The 27787-nt window shown below is 42.7% G+C and overlaps 1 protein-coding gene across 1 annotated transcript in view; it reads right to left on the reverse strand.

Annotated features, from left to right (window-relative positions):
- Positions 1-27787, reverse strand: part of TRPC4 (transient receptor potential cation channel subfamily C member 4) — a 557235-nt gene that overhangs the window by 302423 nt on the left and 227025 nt on the right. Inside the window, exon 2 of the mRNA XM_073662572.1 lies at positions 10896-11300. Within this exon, the coding sequence (XP_073518673.1) occupies positions 10896-11276 (381 nt within the window). The 5' untranslated portion in view covers positions 11277-11300. The remainder of the gene's footprint in view (positions 1-10895; positions 11301-27787) is intronic.

Below are 27787 nucleotides of genomic sequence, written 5' to 3' on the forward strand. Positions count from 1 at the left end.
CATTAAAAAGAATCCAGCAGCAGTCCATTGACAAAAAAAGTTTGGCAGATACAGCTAAAAAAACAGATTTAAACTGGATTCATATTTTTAACATTGTGGTCTATGGAGAAAGGATCCTTTGAATAGCCATTTGTTTTTCTTTCATTTGAAAAGGATTCATTTTTTGCTTATAGGATCAGGGATCAGGAGCCCAAGGAGGACCCCACTTTTGACACATAAGAAAAGAAATCGCCGCACTACTGCTAATTGTAGGTGCACGAGTAGGGTCCAACACGAAGTCTATGCAAAATAACCTCGGCACTCAATTTGTGAAAAATAGATGTAAAATATATTATAGTCCAAACAAAACAGACGTTTCGGCCTCAATCTGCGGCCTTCATCAGTGTGGTCCACAACCAAAAATAAGATAACAATCAAATTACAGAATATAAGTGTAAGGTTACACACAATAAAGTATTTTAGACAAGGAAAATAATAAAAATAAAAATAAAAAATCAGTGACACATTTAGAATGAATTCAGTACACATAAGAGGAGGCTTTAGTAAAAAGGAACATACAAAGTTGTTTGGAGTCAGGTGTATGGGGAGAGTGGGCAGATGCCTCTGGGAACATGTGTCAATCCTGTAGAGGTACATGGGTCATTAAGTAAAGTGCCAAAATCCCAAATATGCTAGGGTACTGTCAGAATATCTAAGTGGTGCATACCAGTCCACCTGTAAGGGAGGTCCTTGTGTCCAAACGCGGTGTCCACCGCTGGTTAGTGTGAGGTGACACAGTATGGTGGTGCATGGTGCTATTTAAAGGCGCAGGGGGGATGGTGATTGGCTAATAGGCCCATGGTGGTGAGTGGTGGAACGCAGCTTTGCGTGTCAGCAGAGTGGCGTGCGTTCCGTGAAACCGGATGTGAAGTCACCGGATGTGACGTCACCGGATATGTCATACGTGGAGACAGGAAGTCCTATGCGTTTCACGTACAGATAAGTGCGTTCCGAGAGACTGGATGTGACGTCACCGGATGTGACGTCATCTGGATATGACGTGCGCGGTAACAGGAAGTCCTATGCGTTCCACGGTATAGGAAGTGTATCTCCATACATAGAGGTGTGCGTTCCATAGTCAGAGGGGGCGATTACCGTCATGGTGGTCATCAGTCATCATGTCACGTGGATAGAAGTGCATGGTGATGAACTAGGAAAGTGAATCCAGGGCTGTGTAGTCCATTCTTTTGTGGTGGATCAGTGATCAGTCCATGGATGGTGTCCAACATAACATAATATCATTATAAATTTTATCTGCAATACAAAATGAATAGTTAAGACCAATCAATACCATGGGATAATAATCACGACTTGTAATGTTATTAATTAGCTTAGAAATACATATCAATACAGATAGATCCCATACAGATAGATCCCATCATATTGTGTGAACTGTCCACCAACTCAAGCACTTAATCCATTCGAGGTGAATATCCATCAGATGAAGGAGGCCAAGTCATAGTCCCTATTGAGACCCCTGGGGGCAAGGGACTGTAGTTCCTGTATCCAGTATGCCTCCCTCTGTTTGAGCAGGCGTACACGATCGCCACCTCTCCGTGGTGGTAATACCTGTTCTAATACTTGGAATTTCAATTGTGAGATCTGATGTCCTTGTGTGATGAAATGGAACGGGATAGGTAATAATAAATTTTTGCAATGGATGGTAGATTTATGCTTTGAAATTCTGTCCTTGATTGGTTGGGTGGCCTCACTGACGTATACAAGGCCACACGGGCACTTGATCAGATAAACAACAAAAGATGTGTCACAGGTGAAGAAATTGTGTATTTTATATCGCTTCCCAGATTGTGGATGTTGGATTGAATCGCCCCGTATGACGTTGTTGCATTGCCTGCATTGCAGGTAGGGGAATGTCCCTGTCTTTGGATTCTGTAAAAATCTCTGCCTTGGGCCTGGGTTTGTCCCTCCGATGTCTGCACGTATTAAAGAGTCCCTCAGGTTAGTTGGTCGTTTGAAACAGGGTAGAAATGGCATTTGGAAGGATGGAATGTCTGGGTAACCTGTGCCTAGTAGGCTCCAATGTTTCCTGATAGCTTTGTGAAGTACATAAGCGTATGGATGGTACGTGTGTACAAAAGGGATACGATCCCTAGTAGGGGTGCGTTGGCGGGCGGGCGATATGTGCTTCTGGTCCAGGACGGAAGTGGGGTAACCTCTCTCTAGAAACTTGTCTCTCATTTCCCGGAGTCTCGCCTGTTTAAGCCGTTCATCGGTTACAATTCTGTTAACTCTTTTAAATTGGGACTTGGGGATGGAATTTTTCATGGCCCTGGGGTGGTTACTGGTAAAGTGCAACAAACTGTTGCGATCGGTTGGTTTGGAGAACAGATCTGTGGATAAAGTGCCATGTTGGTCTTTCATTACCATAGTGTCCAGGAAACTGACCTGATGAAGATCGCTCGTCATAGTGAAATTAAGGTCAGGCCAGGCTGTGTTAAGGCCCGAAAAGAATTCAACCAAGGACTCTTGTGTCCCGGCCCATACGCAAAAGATGTCGTCTATATACCTCTTCCACATGATGGAATATCTTTGAAATAGTAGGTGTGCATAGATGACATCACTTTCAAAGGCTGCCATGTAGCAGTTTGCGTATGGGGGGGCCACATTTGATCCCATGGTGGTCCCTCTTACCTGGAGGTAGAAGGTATCTTGAAATAGAAAGAAATTTCTGGTGAGAACTAAATTGAGGAGGTCTATGCAGAGACTGGATATCCTGGAGTCTGTACCAGATTGTGTCAGTAATTGTTGGACCGTGGTGATGCCTCGTTCATGGGGTATGGATGTGTACAGGTCTTTTATGTCGAAGGAGACCAGGATGGCATTGGGGGGAACTTGTCCGATGTCTCTTAAGCCTTCCAGGAAGGCACCTGTGTCCAACAGATCTTTTGCGTATGGGCGGGGACACAAGAGTCCTTGGTTGAATTCTTTTCGGGCCTTAACACAGCCTGGCCTGACCTTAATTTCACTATGATCTTCATCAGGTCAGTTTCCTGGACACTATGGTAATGAAACACCAACATGGCACTTTATCCACAGATCTGTTCTCCAAACCACCCAATCGCAACAGTTTGCTGCACTTTACCAGTAACCACCCCAGGACCATGAAAAATTCCATCCCCAAGTCCCAGTTTAAAAGAGTTAACAGAATTGTAACCGATGAACGGCTTAAACAGGCGAGACTCCGGGAAATGAGAGACAAGTTTCTAGAGAGAGGTTACCCCACTTCCGTCCTGGACCAGAAGCACATATCGCCCGCCCGCCAACGCACCCCTACTAGGGATCATATCCCTTTTGTACACACGTACCATCCATACGCTTATGTACTTCACAAAGCTATCAGGAAACATTGGAACATACTAGGCACAGGTTTCCCAGACTTTCCATCCTTCCAAATGCCATTTCTACCCTGTTTCAAACGATCAACTAACCTGAGGGACTCTTTAATACATGCAGACATCGGAGGGACAAACCCAGGCCCGAGGCAAAGATTTTTACAGAATCCCAAGACAGGGACATTCCCCTACCTGCAATGCAGGCAATGCAACAACGTCATACAGGGCGATTCCATCCAACATCCACAATCTGGGAAGAGATATAAAATACACAATTTCTTCACCTGTGACACATCATTTGTTGTTTATCTGATCAAGTGCCCGTGTGGCCTTGTATACGTTGGTGAGACCACCCAACCAATCAAGGACAGAATTTCCAAGCATAAATCTACCATCCGTTGCAAAAATTTATTATTACCTATCCCGTTCCATTTCATCACACAAGGACATCAGATCTCACAATTGAAATTCCAAGTATTAGAACAGGTATTACCACCACGGAAAGGTGGCGATCGTGTACGCCTGCTCAAACAGAGGGAGGCATACTGGATACAGGAACTACAGTCCCTTGCCCCCAGGGGTCTCAATAGGGACTATGACTTGGCCTCCTTCATCTGATGGATATTCACCTCGAATGGATTAAGTGCTTGAGTTGGTGGACAGTTCACACAATATGATGGGATGTATCTGTATGGGATCTATCTGTATTGATATGTATTTCTAAGCTAATTAATAACATTACAAGTCGTGATTATTATCCCATGTTAATGATTGGTCTTAACTATTCATTTTGTATTGCAGATAAAATTTATAACGATATTATGTTATGTTGGACACCATCCATGGACTGATCACTGATCCACCACAAAAGAATGGACTACACAGCCCTGGATGCACTTTCTTAGTTCATCACCATGCACTTCTATCCACGTGACATGATGACTGATGACCACCATGACGGTAACCGCCCCCTCTGACTATGGAACGCACACCTCTATGTATGGAGATACACTTCCTATACTGTGGAACGCATAGGACTTCCTGTTTCCATGCACGTCATATCCAGATGACGTCACATCAGGAGACGTCACATCCAGTCTCTCGGAACGCACTTATCTGTACGTGAAACGCATAGGACTTCCTGTCTCCACGTATGACATATCCGGTGACGTCACATCCGGTGACTTCACATCCGGTTTCACGGAACGCACGCCATTCTGCTGACACGCAGAGCTGCGTTCCACCACTCACCACCATGGGCCTATTAGCCAATCACCATCCCCCCCTGCGCCTTTAAATAGCACCATGTACCACCATACTGTGTCACCTCACACTAACCAGCGGTGGACACCGCGTTTGGACACAAGGACCTCCCTTACAGGTGGACAGGTATGCACCACTTAGATATTCTGACAGTACCCTAGCATATTTGGGGTTTTGGCACTTTACTTAATGACCCATGTACAACTACAGGATTGACACATGTTCCCAGAGGCATCTGCCCACTCTCCCCATACACCTGACTCCAAACAACTTTTTACTAAAGCCTCCTCTTATGTGTACTGAATTCATTCTAAATGTGACACTGATTTTTTATTTTTATTTTTATTATTTTCCATGTCTAAAATACTTTATTGTGTGTAACTTTACACTTATATTCTGTAATTTGATTGTTATCTTATTTTTGGTTGTAGACCACACTGATGAAGGCCGCAGATTGAGGCCGAAACGTCTGTTTTGTTTGGACTGTAATAAATTTTACATCTATTTTTCACAAATTGAGTGCCGAGGTTATTTTGCACCCACTTTTGACACAGACATACAAAAACTAGACTACAGTTTGCCAAAATGTATGTGAGTAAGCCAAAATCCTTCTGGGAAAGTGTCTTGCGGACAGAGAAGACCAAGATAGAGCTTTATGGTAAAGCACATCATTCTACTTTTTTCCTGAAAACGGAATGAGGTCTACAAAGAAAAGAAAACAGAACCTACAGTCAAATATGATGGAGGTTCAAAGATGATTTGGGGTTGTTTTTGTGCCTCTGGCACTGGGTGCCTTGACTGTGTGTGAGACATCAAGAAATCTAAAGATTATCAAAGGATTTTGGATCACAGAAAGACACCTGTGGAGAGATCTTAAAATTGCTGTAGGGAGAAAGCACCCTTCAAATATGAAAGACATGGAGCAGTCTGCAAAAGAAGAGTGGTCCAAAATTCCAGTTGAGAGGTCTAAGAAGATGGTTGATGTTTATAGGAAATGATTTATTACAGCTATTTATTCCAAAGGATGGGCAACTAAATATTAAGTTGAGGGTGCCAATAATTTTGTCCGGCCCACTTTTGGGGACCTGTGAGAAACTATGTCCAATTTGCTTTTTTTCTGCTTTTTTGTGTTATTTCAATACCCACAATGAAAATAATCATGTGTATAAGAAAACTTGTGTAATTGCAATAATTTTCTGGGAGAAATACTTCATTTTCTGGAACAATTTCAAGGGTGGCAACACTTTTGGTCATGACTGTATATTACAAGAATTACTGCATAAATATGTATAGGCATTAAAAAGATCAAATCATCTTAAATATTGATAACGTTTGCAGCACTGGATACCTTGGCCGCCAATGAGTCAAAGAATATTATATTTTTACTGACAGTTAATTACAATATGTGGTATCTGAAAACTATGCGTTTCTCTAATATTTTCTATTTTAATGGACTGTAGGTAATGCTTCATTTTCCCTGTAATGAGAGGCATGAGAGGATATCAGGGATATGACTAAAAATGAAGGAGTGGATAAAGCAGGTAACCCAAAAAAACACATTATGCTATTGTACAAGAAATGTTTATTGGTACATTTGGTTTAGAAGTTAGTGTTTTAATATTAGTTTTATTCCACATTTATATGAAATATACTATTGCCCTAATTCTTCATGGTGTTTATTCCAGAATTCTGGAGTAATCAACGATCTTCAAATTTGCAGAATGTTTGCAAAATGTGAATTTGCACAAAAATTGAATCTTTTGGTGTCCTTACACCAGGTTTGGGCAGTTTTGCCAAAACGGGTCGAGCTGGGAAGTAGCCCGGGTGGGACAGGGAATGAAAACAGTAGCCTTACAAATATGTTAAAAGTGATGGTGCTATTTATGGGACTGGAGAAACATATCCGGCAAGGCGCACGCGAGTGATAAGCTACACCAGGTTCTTTAAGTCTCTAAATTACATGACCATTATTAAGACTGGCATTCAAAATAACATTCTTAATGATTCAGAGCATATGATTAATAAATATTCTTTTCAAAAAATGAAGAGGGCAAACATGGCTACTTGTGTAGCGACAGAGAAGTCCAGTGAGTAAGTTTGGTGAGGGGCACTGCAACCTTATAGGGGACCAGACAGCATGTTTTTACACAGGGCAATATTAGTAAGTGAAAAAAGCACAGTGCCCTTTCAGACTAATCGACATATGGCTTCTATGCTAGATTTGTCATAACTGGCATATTGGATGTCTAAAAATAAGATATCATGTCTATTCCAGGTTTAGCATTTTGTGCTTCTCGAAAGTTCAAAATTTTTGTTCTGTTTGTGAATCTATATGCTTTTGAAAGGAAACTTGCCCTGATGAGGCATTTTGAGATCTCAAAAAATGATAGACGGTCTAATGGATCAACTATGAATACACATGATGAGGCTACAGAACAACAAAGAGACCCTTTTACACCTGTAGATGTGGCGGCAAGATCTAAGTTTTACCCCCATCTTAATAAGGGTCATTATTTGCAGACGTTTTATCATTGCATCCAAAAAGATTTTCAGCTCCTTAAAAATGGTAATATGGCTAAGACAAATCTCCATGAAAATTAATTTTGACGAGCTGTAGCCAACCTCAAATCAGACAAAGCTATAATTATTCGAGCAACAGATAAAGGTGGAGCAATTGTATTCAAGGATCACAACACCTATATGCAGTAAGCTTTAAGGATCCTTGGAGATGAGAATTTTTATGAAATTAGATCATAACCCTGTGGGAGAATACTTGAAAAACTATAATAAAATGAGAGAGAGCCAATCAGATTAAGATTTCTCTTCAAGAAGGAGAAGGGATCTGTAAAAGTTACATACACAAGTATTGCACTTTTCTATCATTTATCTAAACCATAAGGATACAATAAATCCCCCTGGAAGACCAATAATATCCGGAATAAACTCATTAACCAGTCAATTGTACCATTTTATTGAATTACATTTACAACTGCTGGTATTATAATTATCTTCCTACCTTAGTGATTCCACTGATCTCATCAAAGATTTGCAATCTATAAGGTTGGAAAAATACTTTATTTTTGGCACGCTCAGTTGGTCTTCTCTCTGTTACAACATTGAGCTTAAATTAGGGTTATATGTTTTGAGACCCCATCTTGAACACAAAAGTATGTTGCCTCAGTGACATATTGAGTTTATTTTAGAGGGTCTTCAAGGGGCAACGTTTCTCCTTCAGGAGAATGATATGTTAAACTTGACATGCCGCATTGAGGACACTTTTAAGCCCCAATGCTCCTCTTGGAAATATACAAATTGTCTTTTCAGAGAGGAAGAAAACTAGAACTCTAGTACCATCTATAGGAAGTAGCAATCCTAAAAGTCACCCAGCTAAACCAGATCTCACACTTTGCGCTGACGAGGGGCAGTACCCCGAAACACAGCGTCTGCAAATTGAGATTTTGGTTTTGGCTTTAATTCTAATTCATGGGACAAGGCTCATTAGAGAGTCGATATTGACTTTTAGGATTGCTACTTCCTACAGGTGGCACTAGAGTTCTAGTCCTTTTCCTCTCTAAAGAGAAAATTTGCACATTCTAGAGGGGCTAGCATTTATGTCACCTTTGTGTATGAGAACAAAATTTACTATCAGAGGAGAGAACTGTGATGGAGACTCAGATCGCACCCAGTTATACAAATTTGTATATGGATGGATTCAAGTCCCATTATATCACTACTTTCCCCCTCATATAGTTTATTACAAATACATTGATAACTTTTTCATCATTTGGAGTTTATTAGGTATTAAAGTTCACCTCACACATGAGCCTCGACAGCATAGTCTTTTAGATTTAGACATAAACAGGAAAGATTACCACAAAGACATATTTCTCAAAGATTGATTTAAAGCATTACATAAAAATGTATTTGTAATCTCCCCTATAATCAGTTTTGTCATATTAGGAAGAATTGCACTGAGAGTGCTAATTATAGGGAACAATTGACCATTTTGTCTAGAAGGTTCTTCATAAAAGGATATCCTAAAAGTTTAATTAGATCAGCATACTCCCAAAATTTCATGTTAGATCGAGGGGAATGTTTCAAATAGAAGTGAAGCACAGAGAACACTGCGGAAAATGCCAACGTCCGCAGTGATTTTCTGAGAGCATTTAATAGGGGCAATGGGAATATAAAACACATTATTTACAAATACTGCCAATTTTTGAAGTTAGAGCCAGTTTAAAAAAATGCAATACTGATTAAGCCAGAAGTCATATTTGGGAGTGCCGAAGACCAGTCATGCTCAGCACTCTGCAATCTCCGACAGTCCCCTTACGAAAGAATGGGGTGCAGGTATAGTAAGTATTTGCTGCATGTTGCATAAGACACTTTTTGGTACAATTTGTACCAAAATATTGTTATACTTTGCTTAATAAATATCCCCCAACTAGTCGACCATTTAGAACAATGAAGGCTAACAAAGGAAAGTGATTTTGAAGAGGTTGTATGATTAGGATATTCAATATTCATTGCCTAAGTCCTCTTCTATAAGCCAGAGCTAAGAGTCATGCTAAAGAGTGGCTTCTGTTCTGGAGAACTCAAGTGTATGTACATTCCCCAGCAATAGTACTTGTAAGTCCAAAATGGGGCTTTGAAATACCTCATTGGCATGGTGTGATGGTATATGGACCACCCATCCTTTGTTTATGGTTCTGCTGGAGATCGCAAAATGCTGTATATGGCTTTCTCCAGAAGTCTTGTTGACCATGAATAGAGTGGTGCTAATTAGAGAGTTTTTACCTATCCTGAGGACCGATGATAACCTGTTATAGCTCTAATTATTATTATTATTTATTATTATTGCATCATTTATTCCATGGCGCTTTACATGTGAGAAGGGGTATACATAATAAAAAACAAGTATAATAATCATGAACAATACAAGTCACCGACTGGTACAGAAGAGAGGGAGGATCCTGCCCGCAAGGGCTCACAGTTTACAAGGGATGGGTGAGGATACAGTAGGTGGGGGTAGAGCTAGTTGTGCAGCGGTGTGGTGGAACGAGGGTTACTCCACGTTGAAGGGTTGTCGGAAGAGGCAGGTGTTCAGGTATGATGATATGATGGGAAAAACCCTTTATTCACCAGGAATTTTAATTGTCTGATCCAAGTATTTACCGATCCATATCACTTATTAGAGTAAGGTTGGAATAACCAGATGGATAAATTTAAAATTCCATTGTCCTGATTGGGGGAAATATGGTTTCATTACATGAAGCACTCACGTTTTTAAATTTGCACACTAGCTTACCAAGTGGAAGTTTAATAGTATACATGTAAGGCTATGCTCATATCAAGTTTTTTGCCACACATCAGTGGCTACATTGGGGCTTCCATATAAAGTTTTAAAAAAACAAAAGTGCTTGCCTTTTTGAAGAGTGCAAAAAAGAGTCACAGAAGTAAATCCAGCTCACCACCTGCAGTTCCACACTTCTGGAGCACGGATAGCACCTGGGCAGGGTGCAACATTCAATAGAGAAAGCAGAAAAATCCAGCTCACAGATGAAGTCCAAAAAAGTGCATTTTATTTTCCAAAGTACATGAAGCAAAGATGAAGATTGTGTTTTCACAAAAAAAGAGAATACAGGCATCTTTTGACACGTTTCGAGCGACAAGCACTCTTTGTCTTGACAACTCCTATTCAAGGCTCTTGACAAAGAGTGCTTGCCGCTCGAAACGCGTCAAAAGATGCCTGTATTCTCTTTTTTGTGAATACACAATTTTAATCTTCGCTTCATGTACCTTGGAAAACAAAATTCACTTTTTTGGACTTCATCTGTGAGCTGGATTTTTCTGCTTTCTCTACAAAAAAGAGTGACTGACCACATTTTTGTGCCCGCCTTGAAAAGGAGTTCAGACAGAGCACAAAGTTACTCCATCTACTTTATCAACGTCAATGGCATTGTCGGCAGATTTGCCTGAGTCATATTTTTCAGGACTTCAGTTGAAAACCCTGATGGAGCCACTAACATGTGGCAAAAATGTGATGTGAACACAGCCATACTAAAAATGTATTGTTCTTTGTTAGGTTTTACATTACTCAGCTGTAGTAGGCAGATACTTTGTACACATTAGTAATGACATTTTGCAACACCATATAAGGTTTTTCTTCCTATACCTCAGAAAGAAAATTAAACTGATCTAATTTTGTAATACTGATCAATGATAATATGCTTATCCTACCTGCTTTTCTCCACTTGGCTTCTTGTGATTTAATAACAGCTCCACTGCTCCAACCACTTCTTTCCTTATGGCATGTAGTAAAGCATCGCCAACATAGACATTATAACTTAGCAATAGCTCGATCAGTTCAAGGTTTTCATTTTCAATGGCAATTAATAGCGCTGTTCTTCCCAAGGGGTCAATGCAATTAATATTGATCCTGAAATAAATTTCGGCTTCTTCAAGTGATTGCTTCACGCTGGCGAAATCACCTTTCTCCACCGAATTTAGGTAGGCTTTCTCATATGGAGAGAGTTCAGACTCTGAGCGTACAATTCGGAGGGGGATCCGATCTTGGAAATGAGAATTGTTGCCTTTACTTTTGTAGTAAAACAGAGCCATATTTTATGCCATCATATACTGTCTCTGAAAAATAGAGAAAAATATCAGTTAGCATCATCAAAGGATTTTTATTATGACGCATTTATGGGATATTATAATATTGTGATTTAAAGGGTTTTTCCACAATTTATAATAGATGGCCTATCCTTAGGATAGTCTATGAATTTATATTTGGTAGGGATCTAAGCATGGTACCTCTACCAATCAGCAAAGCAAAGGAACTGAAGTGCTCACTGAATACTACAAAGTAACATTCACGTGGCATGGCAGCATGACACACTCTGGTGTGGAGGCATAGTACACTCTGGTGTGGAAGCATAGTACACTCTGGTGTGGAAGCATAGTACACTCTGGTGTGGCAGCACCGCACACTCTAGTATGGTAGCATGGCACACTCTGGCATGGCAGCACGGCACATTCTGGGGTGGCAGTATGACACCCTCTGGGGTGGTAGAATGGCACACTCTGTTATGGCAGCATGGCACACTCTGGTGTGGAGGCATAGTACACTCTGGTGTGGAAGCATAGTACACTCTGGTGTGGAAGCATAGTACACTCTGGTGTGGCAGCACGGCACACTCTAGTATGGTAGCATGGCACACTCTGGCATGGCAGCACGGCACATTCTGGGGTGGCAGTATGACACCCTCTGGGGTGTTAGAATGGCACACTCTGTTATGGCAGCATGACACACTCTGGTGTGGAGGCATAGTACACTCTGGTGTGGAAGCATAGTACACTCTGGTGTGGAAGCATAGTACACTCTGGTGTGGCAGCACGGCACACTCTAGTATGGTAGCATGGCACACTCTGGCATGGCAGCACGGCACATTCTGGGGTGGCAGTATGACACCCTCTGGGGTGTTAGAATGGCACACTCTGTTATGGCAGCATGGCACACTCTGGTGTGGAAGCATAGTACACTCTGGTGTGGCAGCATGGCACACTAGCATGATAGCATGGCACACTCTGGTGTGGCAGCACGGCACATTCTGGGGTGGCAGTATGACACCCTCTGGGGTGGTAGCATGGCACACTCTGTTATGGCAGCACGGCACACTCTGTTCTGGCAGCACGGCACACTCTGGGGTGGTAGCATGGCACACTCAGGAGTGGCAGCGCAGCACACTCTGGGGTGGTAGCTGAACTCTACCGAGCAATGTTCACATGAATGATCTAAGCTGCTCTTCCAGGCACAGCCATAGCATCGATAAGGCCTCAGCTGTCCAGTCCCATCAATATGTTGGTCAATGGTGATTTCTAAAGTTAGACTCCAACTGATCATATACAACATAATAATAATAACATATAAAGGTAGATCATCAACTGGAAATTCTAAAAACCCTTTAAATATTTAACATATATTTGAAATAGAATAGCAACATTGAAGATCGTACCTGTTTGACAGTCACATGCCAATTTGACTATTAGCTGTGGCATGGTACTTATTTATTTATATTTCAAAATGTAAAAAGTGATCAAATAGGTTTTACCACTGGGAAACCCAAAGATCCTGAGAACTCTCCTGCAGTACCATATAAAATGAACTGAGCAGAGGTGCAGGTGCCCAATCTTCACTTTATTCAGGCAAGGCTCAGAAGAAGGTTCTCAGCAGGCAGATCCCCATCAATGAGGACGTTAACTAGGACAAACCTGCAGGAAATGCTGGTGTATCAATAGAGTTACCTGCAGGAATGTCACTGAGAATGACAACAACACTGCGGGAGACTATAGGATCAGAGAACGTTCTGTTTGTTGAACTGTTATGACACCAGTGATCATCATTTATTTTGGGTGCTATGGGGTTAAGCAATCAGAGAGGTCTACATTTTTTTTCTTGTCAGTCCAAACAACATACTCAATTACACATATAGGTTTATAATGACAACTTGAAGAGGTCGTCCATTTGGAAAAAGCTTCTTCAGATATGTTTATACATATACAACCCCTGGCAAAAATTATGGAATCACTGGGCTCGGAGGATGTTCATTCAGTTATTTAATGTTGTTGAAAAAAAGCAGATCACAGACATGGCATAAAACTAAAGTCATTTCAAACGGCAACTTTAGGGCTTTAAGAAACACTAAAAGAAATCAAGATTAAAAATGTGGTACTCAGTAAGGGTAATTTTTTTCAGACTAAGCAGAGGGAAAAAATTATGGAATCACTTAATTCTGAGCAAAAAAATATGGAATCACCCTGTAAATTTTAATTTCCAAAACTAACACCTGCATCAAATTAGATCTGCTCATTAGTCTGCATCTAAAAAGGAGTGATCACACCTTGGAGGGCTGTTGCACCTAGTGGACTGACATGAATCAAGGCTTCAACACGAGAGATGTCAATTGAAACAAAGGAGAGGATTATCAAACTCTTAAAAGAAGGTAAATCATCACGCAATGTTGCAAAAGATGTTGGTTGTTCACAGTCAGCTGTGTCTAAAATATGGACCAAATACAAACAACATGGGAAGGATGTTAAAGGCAAACATACTGGTAGACCAAGGAAGACATCAAAGTGTCAAGACCGGAAACTTAAAACAATATGTCTCCAAAACAGGAAATGCACAACAAAACAAATGAGGAACGAATGGGAGGAAACTGGAGTCAATGTCTGTGACCGAACTGTAAGAAACCGCCTATAGGAAATGGGATTTACATACAGAAAAGCTAAACATAAGCCATCATTAACACCTAAACAGAAAAAAACAAGGTTACAATGGGCTAAGGAAAAACAATCGTGGACTGTGGATGACTGGATGAAAGTCATATTAAGTGATGAATCGCAAATCTGCATTGGGCAAGCTGATGATGCTGGAACTTTTGTTTGGTGCCGTTCCAATGAGATTTATAAAGATGACTGCATGAAGAGAACATGCAAATTTCCACAGTCATTGATGATATGGGGCTGCATGTCAGGTAAAGGCACTGGGGAGATGGCGGTCATTACATCTTCAATAAATGCCCAAGTTTACATTGATATTTTGGACAGTTTTCTTATCCCATCAATTGAAAGGATGTTTGGGGATGATGACATAATTTTTTAAGATGATAATGCATCCTGCCATAGAGCAAAAACTGAAAACATTCCTTGAAAGAAGACACATAAGGTCAATGTCATGGCCTGCAAATAGTCCAGATCTCAATCCGATTGAAAATCTTTGGTGGAAGTTGAAGAAAATGGTCCATGACAAGGCTCCAACCTGCAAAGCTGATCTGGCAACAGCAATCAGAGAAAGTTGGAGCCAGATTGATGAAGAGTACTGTTTGTCACTCATTAAGTCCATGCCTCAGAGACTGCAATCTGTTATTAAAACAAAAGAGAGAACCACCGAATCATAGGTCAAAAAGAGAGACAAAGATAATTAATCATAAAAAACCTTTATTTAGAAGTTATGGTTAGGTGGCACTATATGCACCAGCATGACCGCACTGCAGGGCCAAGCATAAATACGACAAATTCATTTATGTGACTAATGAACTCCAATCACTGTGCAGGACTCAACATACAAAGAAAAAGGAAAACCATGTGAATGACAGGTAACGTCCATATACATCAGTGTGCTTAAAAATACTATTGTGGCCAATCAGATGTTAAAAGCCCGCCCAAACAATCCCTATGTGTAACAACCCACAACCCAGATGGGGGCGGGCACCAACAAATCAATAACGATCAATGGGAACAGGCGAAGTTCTGTACCTGCGCATGCGCCGTCAGGAGGGACCGGAAGTTACGGGCGCCGCGTCATGCACCAGCTGACGTCATGCACCAATCTTTGTCTCTCTTTTTGACCTATGATTCGGTGGTTCTCTCTTTTGTTACATGTCTTACCGAATGGTCTGCCATTCTATATTACTCCATACAGTAAGCACATGATTATTTGTGGACCTGATTATTTGTCGGTCAGAATATGGTTATTTTTTTGTGCTGCTACATTCAGTGTTTTGTATATCTTATTAAGCTGTTATTAAGATGGTGCAACAAATACTAGCAATGTATTGGAGTGTTCTTTTGTGGTTTGTTTTTCATGATTCCAGAATTTTTTCCTCAGAATTAAGTGATTCCATAATTTTTTCCCTCTGCTTGGTCTGAAAAAAATTACCCTTACTGAGTACTACATTTTTAATCTTGATTTCTTTTAGTGTTTCTTAAAGCCCTAAAGTTTCCATTTGAAATGACTTTAGTTTTGTGCCATGTCTGTGATCTTCTTTTTTTCAACAACATTAAACATCTGAATGAACATCCTCCAAGTCCGGTGATTCCATAATTTTTGCCAGGGGTTGTATATACTGTATATATATGTATTAAAGGGAATCTGTCAGCAGGTTTTTGCTATTTAATATGAGAGCAGCAAAACGCAGGGGTAGAGAGCTTGATCCTTGGGATGTGTCACTTGCTCAATAGCTTGCTGTCGTTTCAATACAATCAGTGTTTTATCTGCAGAAAATTATCACTGCAGGACTATGTATTTCATGACAAGCAGTCAGGCTAATCGGTGTAACCCCTCTCCCCACTGATTGGCAGCTTGCTGACCATGCACAGTGCACACAGGAAGCTGCCAATCACTGGTATGGGCTGGGTTATACACAGCTCAGCATTCTGACCACTGCTACATGTACAGTAGAGAAAACAGGGATCCTATCCAAGCTATATGGCCACATTCACAGGTTCAGCATTTGGTCAGTATTTTACATCAGTATTTGTAAGTCAAAACCAGGAGTGAAACAATCAGAGGAAAAATATAATAGAAACACGTCACCACTTCTGTATTTATCACCCACTCCTGGCTTTGGCTTACAAATACTGACCAAATACTGAAAGTGTGAACTGCGTTTACCAAGCACTACAGTAAGTGATACATCGCTAGAATCAGGCTCTCTGTCCCACCATCTTGCTACTCTCAGATTACATAGCAAAAGCCTGCTAACTGTATCACAATCTCCAGAATACAACGCTGATCCTTGACTCTGTGGCTCTATTCCACTTGGGTTCAACAAAGGTGAAACCTTTTGTATTGGCATGTGACCAGAGCTGTGTGGGAAGGGGGCTGGCTGACTGGCTAATTTCAATAGCTAAAACAGCTCCATTTTCTATCCATGCATCAGCGATGACAGAGATGTGGGCTGGCTTAGCTACTGACATGAGTCAGTCAGTGAGGTTTTTCGGACAGTGGTCATGTTTGGACACAGAAAACTCTCTTGTGTGCCATAGTTGGAAGCGGTAATGCCCGAACCAGTATCCAACACTAATATCAGGAGATTGGGATAGCTTTGGTAATGCAAATATATTAGTAAGTTGTATATTTTTCTATTTTGAACACATCTAAATATAATATTTTTTTCAAGGGGACAACCATTTAATAAAAACCCCAGGATTTTCTAGTGAAAATATCTTTTAGAACATGTGTTATCAATTTTTTTCAGAATGCAGTAAAACAAAATTGTAATAAGTCAACATGGTGGCTCAGTGGTTAGCACAGCTGCTTTACAGCGCTGGGGTCCTAGGTTTAAATCCCACCAAGGACAACATCTGCAAGGAGTTTGTATGTTCTCCCCGTGTTTGCATGGGTTTCCTCTGGGTTCTCCGGTTTCTCCCCACACTCCAAAAATTATACTAAAAGAGAATTAAGATTGTTAGTCTCAGTGAGGACAGTGATGCTGATGTGGATGTCCGTAAAGCACTGTAGAATTAATGTTGCTGTATAAGCGACTGAGAAAAACAAATAAATAAAATAATTAAGTCTTCTTGTTCTTGAATTGTAACTTTTGCTTCAGGAGAATGCCTCTGTTTGCCTCTACCTCCTCCCCTTTTCATAAAACTTATTGAGCACCAGCTGACATCTATCATCACAAAAATGGGAAACTCTTTATTCACTACTGGAAGCTTTTACTTGTGAATTGAGAATATTGAAAATGAAAGATCAGTCTATAAGGAAAAAGAAGCAGATTTCTCTTATATGATACCAGCTATTGAACCCGTTCTACGCCCGGGTGGCGAGCATTTTTATTGGTATATGGTCTCCCATGCTGGTATGTGCTGACCCCCTCCTGGTATTTGTGCTGTCCCCATCCGGTCCCCACCATCCTATCCTGGTATGCATGGCACCCCTCATCCCCATCCTGGTATGCATGGCACCCCTCACCCCCAATCCTGGTATGCATGGCACGCCTCATCCCTATCCTGGTATGCATGGTACCCCTCAACCCCAATCCTGGTATGCATGGCACCTCTCATCCCAATTCTGGAATTTCGGGCCTCCTCCTTCCAGAAACCTGGTATGCATGATACCCCTCAACCCCATTCCTGGTATGCATGGCACTCCTCACCCCCAATCCTGGCATGCATGGCACCCCTCAACCCCAATCCTGTTATGCATGGTACCACATCCCTCATCCCAATCCTGGTATGCATGGTACCCCATCCCTCATCCCTATCCTGGTATGTATGGTATCCCTCATCCTGGTATGCATGGCACCCCTCATCCCCAATCCCGGTATGCATAGCACCCCTCATCCCCAATCCCGGTATGCATGGCACCTCTCATCCCCAATCCCGGTAAGTATGGCATCCCTCATCCCCAATCCTGGTATGCATGGCACCCCTCATCCCCAATCCTGGTATGCATGGCACCCCTCATCCCCAATCCCGGTATGCATGGCACCCCTCATCCCTATCCTGGTATGCATGGCACCCCTCAACCCCAATCCTGGTATGCATGGCACCCCTCAACCCCAATCCTGGTATGCATGGCACCCCTCACCCCCCAATCCTGGTATGCATGGCACCCCTCAATCCAAATCCTGGTATGCATGGTACCCCATCCCTCATCGCTATCCTGGTATGCATGGTACCCCATCCCTCATCCCTATCCTGGTATGCATGGTACCCCATCCCTCATCCCTATCCTGGTATGTATGGTATCCCTCATCCCGGTATGCATGGCACCCCTCATCCCCAATCCTGGTATGCATAGCACCCCTCATCTCCAATCCCGGTATGCGTGGCACCCCTCATCCCCAATCCCGGTATGTGTGGCACCCCTCAATCCCCAATCCCAGTATCGTGGCACCCATCATCCCCAATCCCGGTATGCATGGCATCCCTCATCCCCAATCCCAGTATGGGTGGCACCCCTCATCCCCAATCCCGGTATGCATGGTACCCCTCACCCCCCAATCCTGGTATGCGTGGTACCCCTCACCCCCCCAATCCTGGTATGTGTGGTACCCCTCATGCCCCCAATCCTGGTATGTGTGGTACCCCTCATCCTCCCAATCCTGATATGTGTGGTACCCCTCATCCACCCAATCCTGGTATGTGTGGTACCCCTCATCCCCCCAATCCTGGAATGTGTGGTACCCCTCATCCCCCCAATCCTGGTATGTGTGGTACCCCTCATCCCCCCAATCCTGGTATGTGTGGTACCCCTCATCCCCCCAATCCTGATATGTGTGGTACCCCTCATCCCCCCAATCCTGGTATGTGTGGTACCCCTCATCCCCCCAATCCTGGTATGTGCGGTACCCCTCATCCCCCCAATCCTGGTATATGTGGTACCTCTCATCCCCCCCAATCCTGGTATGTGTGGTACCCCTCACCCCCCCAATCATGGTATGTGTGGTACCCCTCACCCCCCAATCCTAGTATGTGTGGTACCCCTGACCCCAATCCTAGTATGTGTGGTACCCCTCACCCCGCAATCCTGCAATGTGTGGTCCCTTCACCCCAATCCTGGTATGTGTAGCCCCCACATCCCTTTCACGCTGTACACACATCAAAAAAAAATAAACACTTATACTCACCTTTCTTCTCTGTGCTCCAGGGCTGCTGCGTCCTGTTCTGCCGGAGGCCGGGGGAGGAGTGCGGCGCCGGAGCACCGCGCTGTCCGGCGCCAATTTGCTGAAGACACTGCAAATGTGTCTTCAGTAAAATGGCGCAGGATAGAGCTATGTGCATGCGCCGATCCGACGCCCCACTCCTGCCCCAGTCTCCAGTGAAGAGAGGCGCCGCGGCAACACTCCTCCCGGTCAGGTAAGTATGTAAGTATGGTGCCGGAGATCGCGGTATGCGTTCAGTGTCTATGCATACCGCGATCTCCGGTGCCATACACTCCTCTTACCTGTAACGGCTACATGCGTTCTTCTGTCTGGAGCCAGACTGCGCGTCGTGCATGCGCAGTCTATAGAGGCTTCAGACAGAGGGACGCATCCCCGGTTATATTATAAGTTTCATATTTTCATCTGCACTATTGATATTTGAGGAGAGCATGAAATAGAGGATGTGATGATGCCTGTGTAGCTGGTGGTGGTGGTGTAGCTGCTGCAGGGAGAGGACATGGTCATTCGGTGCCTACTACGTGCCCATATGAAACACCTTCCTCTGGTGCATACAAGTGACAGGACTTTCTGCATCACTTCATATGGCCGAGTACCACTACATGAATGGTGAGGCAAGAACATGTTGAGGCGGTGTTAGATTAGATGGGTGAGAGTGCCTCCAGTTCCTTCACATTTTCTTCTACCCTGTCGCCTACAGAAAGCACAGAGTTGGCAACTGAAGACCATGGTCATCCAGCTTCCGCCTCACCCCTTGCAAATCAGCCAAGCAGTCTGAGCTCCAAGTCATGCAGCAGTCTCTTCTCTTTTTTGATGAGTCCTCTGGCTGGCGTTCCATGGCCCATCCACATGGCCCTGCACCAGAAGTGGAGGAATCTGAGTGTACTGATGCCCAACCACTTTTTAGGTTGGAGGATGAGTACTTCGGAGGACTAGTGCACACAGTCAGTGGACCACCACAGCACATCTCAGAAGATGATGAAACACAGTTGCCAACTACATCATCTTTCTGCAGTGTGCAGATCAGCAAGGAGAGCAGGGGTGAGGAGTGGGTGGAAGATGATGGAGGATGATGAGGTCCTAGACCTCACATGGAGCAAAGGTCATCATAGTGATGTGCGCAGTTCGGAGGAAGAGGAGATGGTCATGCTACCCCAGCAGCACAGCAAAAGAGGGAACAGGGTGCAAAACAACAGCCGGCGGCCCCTAGCCTGTTCCACGGCTGCTACTGCCTACCGAGCTGGGGAAATGAGCAAACCAAAGCCAGCTCAAAGGAGCTCCCTGGTGGGGCATTTTTAAAGCCAATGTGCTGATAACAAGACCCTGGTGGTTTGCACGCTGTGCCATCAGAGCCTGAAGCGAGGCATAAATCTTCTGAACCTGAGCACCACCTGCATGACGAGGCCTCTGAATTCCAAGCATGAAGTGCAGTGGAGTACACACCTTAAAAATCATGACAGATCTGAGCCTCCTCCTGCTCCCTCTTCTGCTGTGTTTTCGGCCACTTCCTCCCGCTCATGATCAACAAGGCCACCTGTCTCCCCGCAAAGAGAGGATGTGACAGCCCCACCACCACCAGCACTGTCACCGAGCATCTCCACACCATCCCATGGAAGTGTTCAGCTCTCCATCCCCCAAACCCTCAAAGAAAGAGGAATAATCCCCCTACCCAACCAGGAGCCATGGTACTGAATAACAGCATTTCCAAATTCCTGGCCATTGAAATGCTGCCATTGCGGCTGGTTGAGACGGACAGTTTTAAAAAACTGGCTGTCCTGCAGTACATTGTTCCAAGCCGACACTACTTTTCCAGGCCGGCCATTTCTGTCTTGCACAAACATTTTACGGACCAAATCAGGTGTGCACTGCGCAATGCCATCAGTAGCAAGGTCCACATAAACACCTATATGTGGACCAGTAAGCATGGCCAGTGATGTTATATCTCCCTAACTGCCAACTGGGTAAATGTTCTGGTGGCTGGGACAGAGGCAGAAGGCGTTCTAGCACATGTCCTACCACCAATGAGGATTGCTGGACATTTCTCTGTCCAGGTTGCTGCCTCCTCCTCCTACTCTGCTTCCTCCACCACCTCTTCATCTGGTCACAGTAAGACATGCACCACCAACCAACCACCAACTTCAGCACAGCCAGGGAGAAACAACAGCACGCTGTTCTGAAACTCATTAGTTTGGGGTACAGATCCCACACCATGCAGGAGCTGTGGATGGTGATCAAACAGTAGATAGATGAGTGCTTGGTGCCAGTGGACCTCAAGCCCCGCCTGGTAGTGTGCGATAATGGCGAAATCTCGTAGCAGCTCTGGGCCTAGCCGGTTTTACAGCATCCCTTTCCTGGTGCATGTGCTGAATTTGGTGGTGCAGAACTTTCTAAAATATTATTCATATATGTCAGAGCTGCTGCTGAACGTGTGGGCAATGTGTGCGCGCTTGCGTTCTCACCCTGCTGCTGCTTGCCTTTCTGCTCTGCAGCCTCACTTATGCCTTCCCACTCACCACCTCATATGCTACATACCAACAAGGTAGAACTCCACCTTGCATATGCTGGAGAGACTGTGCGAACAGCAGCAAGCAATAGTGGAGTTTCAGCTGCAGCATTCACGGCTGAGTCGCTCTGTGGAGCAACACCACTTCACCACCTATGAGTAAGACTCCATGTTATCTGTCCTCAACTGCCCAGTGCCCATGGTGTTACTATCCCACTTCTATATCTGCTGAAAAAAACACTTCATGCAATGATGGATGAGGTGGGGCACAGGAGGAAGAGGATCAGAAGGAACAGGGACCATTCACACTGTTATCAGGCTTGTCGTCCATGCATGGATCAGAGGGTGGGTTCCTGTACCAACAGTGGCCAGGTACACAACTGTTCAGCCAGGGCCAGTTTTGCAGGATGAGGAGGAGGAACCGTGTCCACAGCAGGATGGCACTCAAAGCAGCTCAAAGGCATCACTAGAGTGTGGCTGGGGGGATACAGAGGACCCAGACCATACACTTCCCACTGAGGAAAGCTTGTTGTTACCTCTGTGTAGCCTGAAACACATGAGCCAATACATGCTGCTGTGCCAGCGCAACAATCGCTGAGTTGACCGAATTGTTACCACTGCTGATTACTAGGTGGCCATTCTGCTGGATCCTTGCTATAAGGTCAAGGTACCATCATTACTTCCATCACTGGAGCGGGATTGCAAAATGCGTAAATACAAGAGCCACTACTGACAGCGTTTCCACCTGACAGTGGGGGATAAGTGGAAGAACAAGGCAGAGGAGAATGAGGAAGTCACCAATGCAGCTGGGCCATCGCCATCACCTTGGAAGTCCGGGTTAGCATGGCTGAAATGTGTCAAAACTTTCTCAGCATGCCACAACATGGTTTAAGATTGTTTTTTTTTTTTTTTATTCTATGTTCTTTTAGGACAGTTCCATAAAAAAAACACAAAAACTGTGTTGGATACCTCCTCTCCTGCCTCTTCCATCTATATCGCCACATCCACCTCTACCTCCTTCACCTACTTCACCTCCTCCTCCACTTGGACCTTTGCCTCCTGGATCTAGATTGTGAATTTTTATTTCCTTTAATTCTCTGTTCTTTTAGGTCAAATCTCTAAACCTCCTCCCCAAAAAAACACAAAAACAGTCAAATCTCTAAACCTCCTCCCCAAAAAAATACAAAAACAGTGTTGAATGCCTCTTCCACTGGCTCTTCCACCTACACTGCAATGTTCACCTCCACCTCCTCCTCTTGGACCTCTACCTCCTGGTTCTAAATTATCATTTTGTATTTTTTTTTATTCTATGTTCTTTTAAGTCAGTTCCCTAAAAAAAACAACAACACAAAAACAGTGTTTGATACCTCCTCCCCTGCATCTTCCACCTTCACCGTCAAGTCCACCTCCTTCACTTGGACCTCTGCCTCCTGGTTCTAGATTGTTATTTTTTATTTTTTTTATGTCTATGTTCTCTAAAAAAACAAAACAAAAAAAAAACACATGAACAGTGTTGGATACCTCCTCCCCTGCCTCTTCCACCTACATCGCCTCGTTCACCTTTAATATGTGTGAAACAAATCAGAGTAAATGTTAAACCATAGATTTCACAAAGTACCACCCTTTTACCTTGATGACAGCTTCACACCCCTTTGCCATTATCTCAAGCAGCTTCATAAGGTAATCCCCTGGAATGACTTCCAGTGAAGAAGCATTCCTCAGCAAGAGTTTATTTGTGAAATCACCAACCTTCACAAAGTGCTTTTGTCCATTAGGTGGGTTTTACAGAGGAAGTTTTGTCACACGTATTCATATAGATTTGAGCCATATTCCACAAATGTTCTATCTAAGCTAGATTATGGAAAAAGCAACTCAACTAAGTTAAGAAAAAAAGAAGTCCATCATTACTTTGAGATATGAAGGTCATTTATTAAAAAAAATTGCTAGAACCTTCAAGGTATCCTCAAGTGCAGTCATGAACACCATCAATCACTATGCTGAAACTGGAAGACCAAGAGCCCTCAACATCAACTGTTCAGTGAAAGATGCAAGAAGAAGGCATTTATGGTCAAATTGCTGTCAGGAAGCCACTACTGAGAAGCACAAACAAGAACAGACTTGTTTCGGCCAGGCAACATAAAGACTAGACATTAGATAAATGGAAATCTCTACTGTGGTCTAATGAGTTAAAATGTTATATTTTTGGAACCAACTGCCATGTCTTTGTGAGAAAGGGAGAGCGGATGATTTCTTCATGTTCACTTCATGGTGCACGCCGTGAAGCATAGAAGGATAACTGTGGTGGTGTGGAGGTGCTTTACTGGTGACACTGTTGGTGATATATTCCAAATTCAAGGAATATTTACCGAGCATGGCTAACACAGCATTCTACATTCTGTGGGACTATCAATTGTGTTTCAAAAGGACTATGACCCAAAACACAACTATGTAAGGGCTATGTGACCTAGAAGGAGAAGGATGGAAAACTTTGTCAGATTACATCAACCAACCTTTACCCAATTGCAATGGTTTATGAGGAGTTGCACTACTGAAGCAAAGCAGTGTTCAGCACCTCTGGGAACTCCTTCAAGACTGTTGGAAAGCCATTCCAGGTGAATAACTTATAAAGCTGCTTGAGAGAATGACAAGGATTTGTTAAGCTGTCATAAGTGTAAGGCTGGGTTCACATAGCGTTTGCGACTACGCTCAGTGGCTCCATCGGTGCTTATGTTGAAATCCCTGCAAAACGGGATTCAGGAGTATGCACAGAGGGGGCTCAATGACTATAACGATGCAGGTGTAGTCACAATGTGCTCTGTCGCGCATCATTTTTTGCCGTATATATGCCTATTGGAGGCAACCAGCAAAACGTGGTTGACTACGTCTTGTTGACCACCTCAACTAAGCATATACAGCCGAAAATGATGCATGACAGAGCACATTGCGACTCCATCTGCATCATTATGGTCAATGGCCCTGTCTGGATTTGGATGTAAGCCCCAACGGAGCCACTGAATGTAGTGGAAAACACTATGTTAAGGGGGTACATTGAGGAATCTAAGGTTTAACACATATTTGCTTTTTTTCACATGTTTCTTTACTCATTGTTTCCATATGCGTTCATCTGTGGTTTTCATGCCTTCAGTCTGAATCTACAGTGCACTTATTCTTAGAACAAGGTAAACAACTGCATGAACAGGGGTGTACAAACTTTTGACTAGTACTGTATACACAGTCACAAAGTCATCAGAGTCCTTCAGTAGATACATATTATGCTGTATATTGCATAAGCCAAAGATTAGCTTTGTTCAGCTTTTAAAATATATACTGTTACATGCTTTATGATTTATCTATTTCTTATCATTTTATTGAGGTTTTTTATACTCCCAAGTGCATCTTCCTAATTAAAGGGTAAACTGTAGAAAACAAACCCCTAAATTCCTGACAAGATTTAGCAGAGCTCTTATATACAGCTCGTGACTAGAACAGCACATCGATGACTCATAGATCGAGGACTGAAATAAAATGTCTACCCACAGAATCACAAACCTCCCCTAATGTCTACCCACAGAATCACAAACCTCCCCATGCCGTGATTATAAATCCTCTGTCTATGATTTCAGTCAATGCCTATAGCAGAGGTTCTATCCTTTTTTAAAATAAATGCGCTCTGAGAGATGATCTGGAGCCAAAATATGTGTAAAGAAATCTTAGAAGCCAAATTGTGTGGGATAAAAAGGGTTTTCGATAGTTGTTAAAGGGTTATTCTGTTTATTTCAGGTTAACTCGGGTTAGTGGGCGAGTGTATCTACTACTGTTTTATGCTACGTTCAGATTGCCGTTGTAAAATTAGTTACGTCCGCAAATTGAGGGCATGATTGATTCTGTGTGCAGGTCCCTGCGCCTATCCACATAGTGAAGGGATGCAGGAACTGTCTGCTATTTACAAGCACCAGTCTAGCCTGTAAATCGGACCAGATTACTACATACTGCAATTTTATTTTTGAAGAACATAGGCAAACATTTGACGTAAAAAAAAAGTTTGTTTGAACGTACCTTAACCCCTTTAGGACCGGGCGATTTTTTTGTTTTTGTGCTTTGGTTTTTTTTCCCCTTATTCCAAGAACCATAACTTTTTTATTTTTTCATCGATGTAGCCATGTCAGGGCTTGATTTTTTGCAGTATGAGTTGTACTTTTGAATGAAACCATCAATTTTATCATATGATGTAATGGAAAGCGGGAAAAAAATTACAAGTGTAGCGAAATAGCAAAAAAAAAGTGTAATTCTGCAATTATTTTTTTATTTATAGCATTTATTTAACCATAAAACCAAAACTTATAAATTGTGGTTGTATCATGAGGAATAAGTGTGTGTACTTCGAAACGCATACATTAAAAAACACAATTACACAAACGCCTGGGTTTGGATCTTTAATCTACTCATCAGCAGCGTGAATATATCCACGGTTTCTCTCTCAAACAGAGTGACAGCAGCATTTAACAGGTTAACAGCTGTGGGATGAGCTCCACCCCATCCGCTGCTGTTAGAGGCAGATGATGGCTGAATAACACAGCCATCATCTGCCGGGAAAGATGCGGGCTCGTCATGTAAGCCTGGATCAAAGGCAGGGAAACAACTTATGACAGATATAGTAAGTTATAAGTCGTTAAGGTGTTAAAGCTAAATTAGTACATCCATATATTATTGTTTCTGTGTGGACTGTGATTTCCCTATAGACCACTGGACTCCTGACCTGATATAAGACCTTATAACTCTCCTTACACTGGCATGGTAGACATGTCCCTCTCCACAAAGAGAAACATTACCAATTATATCCCACTAAGAAGCCTCTCATACAGCGAAATCAGAACGTACACTTTGCACTGATGAAGGGCAATATCCCAAAACACCATGTCTACAATTTTAGATTTTGGTTTGGCTTTTATACTAAGTCATGTGGCAAGGCTCATTAAAGGGTCAATAGTGACTTTTAGGATTGCTATTTACAATAGGTGGCCCTAGAGTTCTAGTCATCATTTTTGAAGAGGTAATTTGCATATTTGTATGTGTGTCGTGCGTTTATATATATATGTGTGTGTAGACTATAAGAGAAAGCCGAATAGAGCTATCTCTGGCAGTCATAGAATTTGATTGGCACCATTCAGAGTGTATTTTGTGCTTCATTTTGATATTTGGTTGGTAGCATTAAACTGTTTAGTGAAATTTATGCTACTGAGGGAGGGAGTCAATTTTTTACGCTGCATTATGCTATTTTTTGGAGCTGCCAATGTATTTTATGCTTTTTTGTGGTAGGTGATGTTGGAATGATCATAGGGGGACCCAAAATTTTGTATTGGCTGCCTTCAATGCCTTTAGCTGTCCGCACAGGAAGTGAGACTAAGTCAGCATTAAAGATTATAAACAGAACCAGCCTATTGCTGGTAGCGAGCAGTGTCAGCGCAGACTGTTACTTGAACTCACTTGAAAAGTACTGTAGTTGAGACAGCACTTTTAAATTATGCTCAGTGCTCTTGGCTCACTGGTGTGTCCCCTCGATGTTCTCGATGTCCTGCAATGCTGAGTGCACAGGCAAATAAGGAGGCAGAGACAGCGAAATGCTGAAGGGGATGACACCAGCAAGGAGGAAGAGGCAACTCTAAACTTTTCATGGCTGCAAGTCACATGGTTAGGGACCCCTGGCCTATAGAGTATTTTATATTTATACTGAAATGATGTGGGGAAAAAATGTATTTCCAGTTAAAAAATACATGTATTTCCAGCCATAAAAATAATATAATGCTAACAATAACAAAAATTAAATACAGTAATTACAAGAGTACCTTTATGAAATACAAGATTTAATACTAGTACTACTACTACAACAACTACTACTACTGTCTTACTCACACCAACCAAACAGCCTTAGCATTGAAGGAGTTTATTTGCAAAACCTTTGAGGGATCATATGGAGTTATGAGCAGATCGATCTGCTGAGGATCAACTACAAATCAAGTTTCCTCAAATTTGCTGGTCCTTTGCGATTCGATTTGCAAGTATTGCAAGAAAAAAAATACACAGCGTCATTTCACATATTGATGAAGACTCAGAAAGCAAGCCACGGACGTCAGAAGCTTCTAGGTAGGTTTCCCAGTCATGTTCTGCAACTATCA

Source organism: Phyllobates terribilis, unplaced genomic scaffold (genome assembly GCF_046119375.1).
Source record: "Phyllobates terribilis strain yellow unplaced genomic scaffold, ASM4611937v1 Scaffold_2__4_contigs__length_985480577, whole genome shotgun sequence".
Lineage (NCBI taxonomy): Eukaryota > Metazoa > Chordata > Amphibia > Anura > Dendrobatidae > Phyllobates > Phyllobates terribilis.